Below are 12,939 nucleotides of genomic sequence, written 5' to 3' on the forward strand. Positions count from 1 at the left end.
ATACCGTATGCGCACATGGCACCACTCATCAGGTCATGCTGAGACAGCATCCCACATGCCACAACTAGAAGGACTCCCAAGTAAAATATATACAGCTATGTACTAGGGGGATTTGGGGGGAAAAAAGCAGAAGCAAATAAAAAAGGAAGATTGGCAACAGCTGTTAGCTCAGGTGCCAATCTTTAAAAGAAAAAAACCAACAAAATAGAGCCAGTCAAGCTTAGAAATAGGAGAGCCAACCCTGGTCATTCCAGACTGCAAACGGTTCAACACGTAAAGTGCGGGAATACATGTAAAGTGCGGGAATAACAAGAAGAAAGAATTTTGCAAGAGAAAACTCTTTCAAAAGGCTTGACTGTAAAGGTGAGAGAAAGATTAAGGTGGCTGCTTGAGTTGAGGGTGGGGCTGAGATAAGAAATTTTATGAAGACGGATGTGAGTTAAATTTGTCAAGGAGATTATAGCTGGAGTCTCAAACTGAAATAAATGCAGGCCAGACAGACAGACAGAGAGTAGTGAGCAAATGGTGGAGACTAAAGCCATTGAGGTATCAAAATATGGTAATTACCAAACAAAACAGATGTAGGTGCTGCCTATGGTTAATTACCAACAGATGATTATCTTAAGGTTTTAACTAAGTCCTCAGAGAAGAGAGGTTGAAGTTCTAGAAAAGGGGTAGAGGCTAAAGGAAATGATTAACTTAACAAGGGACACACATTTCCCGGCATCCAGCAGCGGGGAGGAAGGTGAGAATTGCTTCGGCTGGGAAACATAGATGGGAGTCAGCCTGGCTCCCTGAATGATGGTCAGCTAGTTCAACCTTCGCTTTCTATTTTCTTTGCAAAGTAGAAGGTTGGGAAATTAGGTTGTGGGGCTACCAGGCTTAGAAAGGTATTGAAATCATCAAAATATAACAAGTTGGGGGAATAGAAATGAAAGAACAGTGATGGATATAAGAAGGACTTGTTAATCATATTTCCCTTTGATTGTAGCTAGTTAGGCTATAAATTAATGTTAAAAGGTAGGAGAAAAATGATGTTCGTTGGGTAACCAGTGCAACAACAAAAAATTACGTATAGAAAAAGGACTAGAAAGAAATACAAGTGAGGTTTTTGAAAAGCACTGTTCATTTTATTTTTATTTTTCTGGGTTTTCAGATTTTTCATGCTTCCAGCTTTCATAGTAAGAAATATACATAAACTGTGTCAAGAAAAAAAAGCAGCAGTGTCAGTTTTTAAAAACATTTTTCACATCACCTTTGTAGATGAGACAAGTTATGGAAAAATAGCCTGCTTCTGAGAGAAAATTGTTAATAAGATTATATCTAAACGAGGAAGCATACCGTGATGCTGTATTTCCTCAGTCATCTTTTGCAGCTCTCATATAAATTGTTTATATGGAGAGAAAAGAAAATGGAGATAGAAGGAAACATTGTTACACAGATTGGCTGATTAATGCCCACACTCTTCACATTAACTCCATTAGCACAAGCTTTAAATCAGTAACTTTAAAACCATCCGTGGTCAAGGAAAAAAGAAAGACTTTCTGGAAATGAAAGGAAAATAGTAAATAAAGAGAAGAAATTAAGAACAGATAAAAACAAAAGAAGTTGGGTGTGTTTTTATGATGATATGGTATGCAGTTGAATTTGCAGATAGACCTGGAAAATAGGCTCTTAATAAAGGTTAATCGATTTATGTGTTGAATGAATGCCTTTGCCTCTTACCTAAGGGAGAAAATAGGAGCATATGCAAAATTGAACTGAATTTTAGACAGCCTGTCTGGTCTTAGTTTGACTCTGAATGTAGTAAATAATTACCCCCCATCATAAATATTACCCCCAAATCTAGACAAAAATGGAACAGGTGCCACAGATCCTTCCCAAAGTCATATCCTGTTCCTAATGGAATTGTCTGGATTTCTGGAGCCCCAGGACAGATACAGGCATTCCAAAGCTGTTCGAGTCTATTTAATTCCGGACCATCCATTCTGGAGATATTATTATTTCAGTAGTGTTAAGGGTAAAAGTCGATGATGAAATCTTGAATATAAAAATAAACACAGAATTCTACAAATAAACACAGTAAACACAATGATTACTTTACTAGACCTCTCCACTGCTTCACAAATAGCATTTCTTCCATATCTAGAAATCTTATCTGGCACAGCAGAACAGATACCCACTTAGTATTTTCCTTCTTCTCAAAGGTCCCATGTTTTTCTAATAAACAAGATAAATGCATAGATATTTGTAATTTGATTTTAATAAAAATGTACTCTTCCTTTTGAAAAATTATGTTGTTCCTCTGCTTTAGAAAACAAGACCTAGGAAAATGGTAAATAGGCACTGTATGTATCTTCAGGAGATGGTGATAAAAGAAAACGCCTGACATTTACTCTTCGATTTACTGAGTTGCCTTCATAATCTTTTGAAGTGTGAATATAGCTGATAGCTCAGAGCTATGTACCTAGTATAATATTATGTTACAATATAATATGATGGTAGTAATGTTATCATTATGTTTGAAATGACACTTTTAGGAGTTTGTACTGATAAAAATGCACACTTTGGGGACTAAAATAAATTTATCTTATGTCACTGAAATCAAAAAAACATGAAGTGTATAAAAGTTAGGTAATAACCACCTGGTTATTTATAAGGGTAGAAAAGATCATTGTTGCAGAAAATCATAACCTAAGCATACTACTTTGATTTTGATTAAATATAACAATACTCATCCCTTTATACCTTCATTTTGAAAAAAAAGTTATATATGTAGGTATGGTTCTTACCCAAAATAATATCACAATATTTTGTGGCCTGGAAGCTGAAAGGCACTCACAGGGACCAAACTATGTGATATCAACCAACTTCTAATCTCAAATCTTGTTGAATCAATAATGGATATTTTCAAAAAACACTCAGAATCATGAGACTACGTTCATCTTTAGCTAAAACTTCTGTGACATTTATGATTCTCTTAAATAATTTGAATTAGCTGTGCCCTCTTGAGTAATGTTTCTTAAACCCTTTCACCATGACCCAGGATAAGAAATAATCTTACATTAGGACCCGGAAACACAATAAATAAACACACATACCCACACATAACTAACAAACACAAGTTTCCTAAAGCACTACTTACCCTTACCTTACATGGAGTACATCAATATTTCTATTCTGCTCTGTGGTACCCCAAAAGAGTGCCGTTAATGTATACGAATAAATGATTAAATGTTTACATAAGACAATTTTTTGTTAAAAACCCCTACTTTATTAGTATGAAATATGAGCTAATTCTTTATAATATTCCTAAAAGCAAAGAAACAAACTCGTGAAGCATGTGGAAACAAGGTACTTGATAAAATATGTTCCCACCTCATATCATGAAAAGTCAAAGCTGGTTGAATTATTGCAAATTTTATGTTATCCCAATTTACAACACAGCTTCTTGTGAGCAAATTCAATTTACCTCAAATTTTTCTTTTGTACTTTTGAAGATATTTTTAGCTTTGAATATCTAAATTTTTTAAATTGCAGCAGAATTTGCTGATAAATTATGCTAACTACTAAGTTTTTGGTCTCATCTAACTTAACCCTCGGTTTTTCTTACTGCGAGAGTGGAACACAGAACCTTAACATCACAAACCACTAGTAGGGTAATCTCAGTTTCCTTCTTAAACCCTCTCCATCTCAATTTACCCACTTTAAAAATACACAGTGACTAAATAGGGTGATGAATGTAGCATAGTGACTGGCAAGTGGTAGCTGCTCATTAAATGCTGGTAAATGTTGGTGGGGTTTTTTTTTTTTCCAGTTTTAACTGCAATTTAATGAGCCTCTGTGATGATCTGTATAGCTCATCAGCCCACCTTCAAGAAGGAAACAATCACACATACTTCCATGGTGATTCCTGGCCCCTGGTTTACTTCTGAACCCTGAATTTCCTTCTTCCCCAAAAATAGCAGTAACTACAATAGTACTTGCAGTTGCTTTGTTTACTAATTTCTCTGCTGCTTCCAGAGATTACTAGAAATTTACAATGCTTGAGAACTTTGCAGGCTATATTTTATTTTATTTTTTTCTTGAAGGTTAGCCCTGAGCTAACATCCAGCACCAATCCTCCTCTTTTTGCTGAGGAAGACTGGCCCTGAGCTAACATCCTTCCCCATCTTCCTCTACTTTATATGTGGGATGCCTATGACAGCATGGCTTGATAAGCGGTTCTTAGGTCCACACCTGGGATCCGACCCAGCAAACCCCAGGCTGCAGAAGTGAAATATGTGAACTTAACCCCTGCACCACCAGGCCGGCCTTGCAGACTATATTTTAGAGAATCTATAAACACATTTTGGAAATAAGTCAAAGAACAATTTTGAAACAGACATACAAAACAATAATTTCTTCACATTATCTAATCTTAAAAGAGAGCAAATGATTCTGAGAGATACTTATTCCACTACTGTTGAGGCAAAGAGTCATACTTGGAAGGTTAGAGATGAAAAATAAAAGAAAACAAGAGCGAGAACAAGGAAGCCAGCACCTGAAAAGCCTCCCTTCTCTCTCACCAAAGTCGGCACAGGCGTCCTGCAGCCCACGTTTTGAGATAGGTTGTTGCAAAAATAATGAATAGGGCTTCCTTTCCAAATTTTTGACAATAGGCGTGTTAGGACATGTGAAAGGCAGGTTTGGCAGAATTGAAATCAAAGCCTGTTTAACTTGCTTGGAATGGTGGTTAAGGAAAACTTAGTTCTTCACAGATGCAGCTTAGTCATCCACACGTTTGTCTGTGCATCCTATAGCAAAGGCCAACACCATGGGGTAGGGAGAGCAGCAAAGAACTCCTGTGGGTGGCTGTTTGCCGTTAACTGGTCTCAGGTTCATCCTGCACCACGCATTGGAATAAAGTAAAATAAAAATTTTACCGTATCACCTAGACTCCTTAAGAACACGTGCCACATATTTTTATACTTTTGGAGCAGCATTTTAATTTCTTCATCATTATTCTTAAATGAATATCTTTAATTTTATATGACGTTTAACGTATGTCTTTTTTTAAATGATCGGTTTTCTTATTTGACCTTCGTAAGATTCTTGACTTGGATTCCTACCCCTTCACTTTGCCTTGTCTTATCTTTTTTCTTTTAAGGGACACAGTGCTAGATCTGTGTGTAGAAAACTTACTTTTCCTCCTGTGTGTTTCTCCTTTACTTTCACACTACTACCCTACTTATAACATCTCTGACATCAGATGTGTGAGGGTTTCTCCCACACTAAGCAATGCTTTGTGACAGCAGCTGGGTAACCTACAGTTCAATTCAATTCTGTCACTAACTGGAGTTAGTGCAGATGCGACAGGTGAAGGTCACTGTCCCAGGAGACTGCCGATGGCAAGTAGTATGGCCCCAGATTACCTATGACTTCTGTCTGACCCGGCTACAAATTGGCGGTTCCCATGACCTCCCCCCCTTGGATTGGATTGTTTGCTAGACTTGCTCACAGAATTCAGGGAAGCACTCACTGATGTTTACCAGTTTATGATATGATAAAGGATGCAGGTAAACAGGCAGATGAAGAGATACATAGGGCAAGGTCTGGTTCAGTCTTGAGCACAGAAGTTGCTGTCCCTGTGGAGTTGGGACGTGTCACCTTCCTAGTACGTGGATGTGTTCAGCAACCTGGAAGTCCTCCAAACCCCCTACTTTGGGATTTTTATGGAGGCTTGCTTCATCACATAGGCATGATAGATGGTTAACTAGCTTTCTAGCCCCTCTCCACTTCGCAGAGGATAGGGGGCGGGGCTGAAAGTTCCAAGCTTCTAATCATTGTTTGGTCTTTCTGGTGACCAGCCCTCTTCCAGAAGTTCACAAGGCACCTGCCTCAGAACAAAAGACACTTGTATCACACAGGAAATTCCAAAAGATTAAGGAGCTCTGTGGAAGGAGCCAGGGACAGAGGTCTCTCTCTATATATGTATACTTATTATTTTACAATAAGAGATTCAAACAAATCACAGACTACATCTCTTTGGCATCTCAAACAGTGCCATTCCATCTCTTATCTCAGGTATGGGACATAAGTAAATGTCCTTGTTCTACCATCTTGTATTGCCCAAGTTTTCTCACCTCCATCTGCCAGTTTTTGTTAGGAAAGGATAAATGGGAGCACTGAATGGGAAGGATAACTCCTTAGGTTAAAACACACACAGACGTTCAAGCACACATATCTGCAGCGGGGGTAATGTGTGTATCATCCTTCTAACTCGGAACATATTAATGTTAAATAAATGTCACATTAAAATTTTATTTATTCTTTTGGTTGGCAGATTCCAGTCCCATATGCTTTTTTCTTTCTTTCACTATTTCATATTAGGGTGAGCTGTTCTAGTGTGCAAAACTGACATCTCATCCTTTATATATTCAAAAATAAAAATCACATTTTTGATGTCAGAATGACATTTTCATGTCAGAATTTTGATGTTAATACTTTAACAAAGTATTAACTTGTCATGCACTTAGTTTCTTTTCAAATTCTTGATTAAATTTATTCTTAAAATACTAAACAAACCCTCAAAGTGTGTGGATTAAATAGATTTCTGCTTTTGCAGAGAAATGTGGGGTGGAGGTGGGGCTGAGTCCATGTTGGTTTAAGTGAATTTTTAAATCAAATCTAGGAGCTTGGAGAAGTCTAGGGGTGGCTATAATACAAGACTGGATAATCTCCTTTGGCAAATTCCAAATCTCTTTCAATATTTATTATATTTATTGTGTATATGTATTTTTAATTTAATTTTTAAAATTTACTTATGAACATTTTCAAACATACAAGTAAAGGGTACTGCATAATTGGTTTATATATTTTATGCCAAACAGAAGCCTTTTTATTGCTTTATTTAATTTCTTTTTAGTAAAATACAATTGAATTTGTTTAAAGGGAACAGAATTTTGAAACACTTGAGTGGCTTTAGAGAGCAAATAATTAGCTTAAAAAATTACATCTGATAATGGAGCATTAGTAAGTCCGTAACATGGGGCATTAATTTTTCTTTACAGTGAAAGTGAAATCACTGGGGACATATTTCAAGTTGGTGTACTATCTTTCACAGGGGAAATTCAGGTCTATTTATGTATTTGGAATCTGCATAATTAAAGAGTTTGGCAGAAATTTAAAAATTTTCAAATTGTAAACTTCTGAGGATGTTTTAAAATATTTAAAAATATAAAATGGAAGTAGTAACATAATATTATAATGTTTAATCACTAAATCTAATAATCTTTTAATCACTAATAGCCATTAATTACTCAGATTCCTCAAATTAAAATAATAAAATACAGAACCCATAAAATATTTACAACGTGGTAGAATATACAATTCATATTACAAAACGTGCTAATTTGATTCTCTGTTATATAATGGGTGAATAATACACACCTCAAAGTATACGCATCACAGATTAAAATTATAAACCAGCTTGGTTGTTTTCCTAGGGACACTGGTTTGGCAAACTGGGAAATGGAAAATTTCAGAAATGGTGTAACATAGGTTCAAGGGGAATGAAGACAATTTGTATACAAAGGAAGTCACTAAAAGTCAGTCATCCCTATAAAGAACAATATCTAATAATAATAGAAAATTATGTTCATTTGTGTGAAGCAGTTTGAGAAAGGTTTTTTTTTTAAATGCTTTCCACATTCTTTTTCTTGTGAACTAAAGAAAGTGATAGGGAAACGAAGATTTCATTGTTGGATAAAAATTAACAATGGAAAACAGTTTTAATTCTGATTACAGCAGTAGACCAAGTTTAGGAACGTGCTTTGAGAAAATCATGTCAAGGTTTTTCTTCTCAGCTCCGCTTCCTGGCCCCCGTTTCATCAGAGGCATGTGAGAACACTTACTCCCACTGTCTTCTCTCTCACAGCTTCTCTCTCACTTTGCTTCTGAGAGTGGAGAGGGAGAAACCCTGTCTGTCTTGGCAGGTATGCTGAACAGGGCCAAGTGTCTCCCTGTGGCTTCAGAAAAGGACATGTTATTAAAGAGGGAAACCTGTGCCTACCAGATATTTAAGACAAAATTGTTCCCTTGGCTTGGACTCCAGATGTTTAAGAGCATGTCTCACTGCTCCAACCCCCATACCAATATCTGGTTTCCTAATTCTATACGTATATGATATGGACCAGCCCTGGAGAAGCAATCTTTATGGTGATTAACACTTTAAACTAGAGCTTTCTTTCTCACCTCTTTTTTTTTTAGATAATTAGTTTGAAAAATTATCCCAATATATGTTTATATATATATATATATATATATATATATATATATATATATGTGAATGTTTTGGCCAAATCAAATAGGATCCTGTATCCCTGAGGACATGAAAATATCTACTATAGTCTAAGTAGTAAAACCCAGACCACAAACATCCATTATTAATATTTTAACACACTAGCACATTAATATTATCTTTGATATGTATGTTTCTTGTGTATCAGCATATATATAAACTCACAAATATTTATATTTCTATTTTTGTCTCAGCCATTGCATTTCTCTTTTTCAGATGATGTTTAGAGGATTCTGCAGCAACCTTTGGTATTGGACATATTCAAAATCTCTTCCACCTCTGCTCTTCTGGTACATTGCCTTCCAGCTTTAACTTGCTTGTGACCCCTTCAAACATTTTACATGGTTTGCAATGGTTACATGAACTTTTGGGAAGTGGTATTTGCACCATCTCATACTTTATTCACCATGGCACTTTAGGAAAAGAAATTGGGAAAAGCTTCCAAAGCAGTATTTTAAAAAAATGAATCTTATTGTGAAGCTTCGAAGAAGTTTTCGAACATTGATTGTTCTCTTGGCTACCTTTTGCTTGGTGAGCATTGTCATTTCTGCCTATTTCCTCTACTCTGGCTATAAACAGGAAATGACGCTTATTGAAACCACTGCAGAAGCAGAATGTGCTGACATCAAAATTCTACCGTATCGGTCAATGGAGCTGAAAACAGTTAAACCTATTGATACATCCAAAACGGACCCTACTGTCCTGCTATTTGTGGAGAGCCAATACTCTCAACTCGGTCAAGACATCATAGCTATCTTGGAGTCCAGCCGATATCAGTACCACATGGTCATTGCCCCCGGCAAAGGAGACATACCTCCTCTTACAGATAATGGCAAAGGGAAATATATTTTAGTTATTTATGAAAATATTCTGAAGTATGTCAGCATGGACTCATGGAATCGAGAGCTTTTAGAAAAATACTGTGTGGAATACAGTGTTAGTATAATCGGTTTTCATAAAGCCAATGAAAACAGCTTACCAAGTACACAATTAAAAGGCTTTCCATTAAACCTTTTCAATAATCTAGCTCTAAAGGACTGCTTTGTGAACCCTCAGTCTCCTTTGCTGCATGTTACCAAAGCCCCCAGGGTTGAGCAAGGCCCTCTTCCTGGGGAAGACTGGACTATTTTCCAGTATAATCACTCAACCTACCAGCCTGTGCTTTTAACTGAATTACAGACAGAAAAGTCCCTTTCGTCCTTGTCCAGCAAGCCTCTCCATGCGACAGTGATTCAGGATCTGGGGCTTCATGATGGAATTCAGCGAGTTCTTTTTGGCAACAACTTAAACTTTTGGCTACACAAGCTCATCTTCATAGATGCCATCTCCTTCTTGTCAGGGAAGAGGCTGACGTTGTCCTTGGACAGGTATATTCTTGTGGACATTGATGATATCTTTGTTGGGAAGGAAGGAACAAGGATGAATGTCAAAGATGTGAAGGTAAGAAGATTTATAAATATATCATAATTTTATTTCACTGACTTTGTGGTAATGATGAAGTATAATTTTCAATATTTCAGATTTCTAATTACTGAAAATTTTAAGATACAGTAGGTTTGACATAAAATAGGCATTAAAAAAATACCATTCCTCATACACACACTAGATGCTTCAGAGGGGAATAGAACAAAAATATCCCAGGGAGTACTTGAACTTAATCTCTTCCCTCTTCTCAGGCCTGGCCCATCCCAGGTGAAGCCCTGTAGAACTGCCTCCCTTATTCTAGCACATGTGGCAGTTTATAGCAGTGAGACTAATATGGGCTTAGAACTCCTCCCTGAACAGATCCCTCTGCCCTACTTGAGTTTCACAGTGGTAGTTGCAATACAAGACGGAGAAGCAGCCCAAGACCTTTCTATACCCTCAAATAAGCATAATATTTGATGATGTGAGAAGTTCATACACTTTCAAATATAAATATGAACAAAAAAACAGTCCTATAGGGAATGTGGTGTTGGACTTGACCTCAGAGGCTTCCATTGCTCTCTCTCTTTTTAATTTATCCTATTGTTTGGCGGTAATACAGAAGTGTCACTAGTAGCACTTCTGAGTCATAATCAAATTGACTGTATAACAAATTCACCCTGTCATTGCTATTAGATAAAGCAAAAGTGGAATATGTTACACTAGGTTAGGTAGGTAATTCTGAGAATAATTCCCTCTTTTTTCATCTTGATTCAACATTCTCACTTGTGCCTCTCTTGTCCTATATGCAACTAAATTCATCCTGTGGACAAATAATTTTGGCAAATATGCAAACAAAAATAATAGGACATAACTGATAATTATAAAGGAACTAAAGATTTTAAGATCATGTCATCTGTTTTGAACTTCTGCTGTTAGTCTTTTTATCCTCCGAAGATGAAACCTCAATACTACTTCAAAATAACGGCTTTTCCCCCATCCTAAGACCTTGTGACTACTATAATGAAACATGATTAAAAGCAGTGAAATAAGTTCACTTTTAAAAATTTTCAAAGTACATGTGAATCAGTGAACTCTGTTTTTAATGAGCCACTGAATGAAGCATCACTTGATTAGGATCCAAATATTTCATTTTGGGCATAGATTTTCCTGGTTTTTTTTTTTTCTTACTTTTTTGTATTTACTATCCCTCTTTAATTAATATAAACTCTAGTTTTATTTTAACTTCAAAATCATAAGCTTAGGAAAAGGTCATGTGCTTCAAAATGTTCTCTAAGTGATTCCTATCCTTAAATCCTGAAACAAGAGGGTTTCCTAATTTCAGTCTAACAAACTGTATGATCTGAAAAAGTTCTTTTTGGCCCTAACACAGTTTTCCAGCTTGAACTCAGCTATTTCACTTACTCTCCATAGAAAAACAGTTAGCTGTTCACCACTACTTCTACAATAGTCAAAGGTCACTGATGACTTCTCAGAGTGACATAACCCCGAACAGAGTCATAGAATACTGAAATTTAACCAAGGAAGAAGCAATGTCACAGGCAGAGAAAGAATCAGAAAGGTTGTATGTATATATAGATATATGTAGTGTGTGTATATATGTCCGTATGTATATTAATATATACTCTACACACACACACACACACACACACAGTCTAACTTAACTGTCACTTTGAAGAAAATACTCTTTACTGCTCTTTTTGGTGTTATTTCTGGTTATCCTACAGAACCATTAATCAAAGAATATCAGAAACTTGATTGGAACTTGAGGCTGGTAACCTCTGGGATTACTTATGGGTCAATAGGAAATACTGTTTTCAAGTACAAAAATTACAGTCCCAGTTTTTGACATTTGATTTCTGTTTTGACTTTATTTATATTTTCAACACATAAGACTTTGTGGGAAGGAATTTTATATTATATGTAGAAAAGTCCTGGATACTCACATCTTCTTCATCCTCATGTTCCTTTTCTGGTAGTGTAAGAGTTCGTCATACACTGGTGGATGAGGAGAACTATATCCTCCCTCAAACTCTCCTCCAATTTTCTAGAGCAAGCATATTGCATAGCCACTCACTCTTTCTACATTATTTTGAAATGGAAAGTGTTTCTCAATAGAACAAATTGAGGAAAACTATAGCGTCATGGTTGAAAGTTCTTGGTTGTGTCTATGATTAGACTCTCTCTAGGCCACTCTCACAGTTAGGTGTGGAGCATACAGCTTGGAGCATTTAACAACCAATTCAAACATACCTTTGTCAGCAGCACCACCTTACTCTACGGACAAAAGATGAATTAGCATATTTTCATTTGAGCCCATTTTCCAACTTTGAGATAGAGAGTCTGGATCATACTGGGAAAGAGTTAACATTTTTCAGGCACAGCATTTGATGCAGTAGGAAGGATATGAGTTTTTTAACTGAATTTGAAAACCCATATCCTTTCCACTACATGCTTTCTGTCAGACCTAAGCTACCGTATACCTAGCTTCTTTTATAACCTTGCATGCTTTGTATTATTTCATCATGGCTTCCTTCAACTAAAGCCACTGAGATAGAAATTAATATGTCCATTTCCAAGGCAAGCAAAATTAAGCTCAAGCAGTTTCAATAACTGTCAGCCAATTGTTAACAAAATTTAATTGTGTATCTAAAACCTCAAGATATAAGAGAAAAACTACTCATGTATACAAAATTTTAGAAACATTGTATTTTGAAAGGCTGTGAAGTGTTAGCTATCAACGAAATCAGAAAAAATGATCATGCTTTGACCTGGTAACATTGTGTGGTCCTCAAGGCGATCAGAAAATACTTCCTCTACATCTAATGCTCTGTTAGCAAGATGAGCTCAGACTAGTTAGGGTGGTGTCTTATACACTTGAACTTATTCTTTCTTGGTTTGAAAGCAACTCTTGTTTTCATAATGGCCTTAATTACACGTATGTAATGTTCATTTCAAAAGTGATATCAGTCGGGAAATTATGTATTTTTAGGGAAAGATAAAATAATAAAGGGCCGTCTGACAATAATTTAATTTGAAAAGGCTTCTTGCAGCTCACTACTCAAGTTCTATGGACTATGCTTTACCCTTGGTTGGAAAACTTGGTGTAGTCATAGAAGTTGGGTAGAATTAAGATAATATATTCTTTTTTCATACTTTCCCTAAGACAGAAT

At 36.2% G+C, this 12,939-nt stretch overlaps 1 protein-coding gene across 2 annotated transcripts in view; it reads left to right on the forward strand.

The window, feature by feature from the left end:
• Positions 1–12,939, forward strand: part of NDST4 (N-deacetylase and N-sulfotransferase 4) — a 388,880-nt gene that overhangs the window by 152,274 nt on the left and 223,667 nt on the right. For both annotated transcript variants that reach the window (XM_070259711.1, XM_005607874.4), the window contains one exon: positions 8,558–9,781. In XM_070259711.1, coding sequence (XP_070115812.1) covers positions 8,804–9,781 — 978 coding nt within the window. In that variant the 5' untranslated portion in view covers positions 8,558–8,803. The remainder of the gene's footprint in view (positions 1–8,557; positions 9,782–12,939) is intronic.

This window comes from Equus caballus, chromosome 2, assembly GCF_041296265.1.
Source record: "Equus caballus isolate H_3958 breed thoroughbred chromosome 2, TB-T2T, whole genome shotgun sequence".
Taxonomy (NCBI): domain Eukaryota; kingdom Metazoa; phylum Chordata; class Mammalia; order Perissodactyla; family Equidae; genus Equus; species Equus caballus.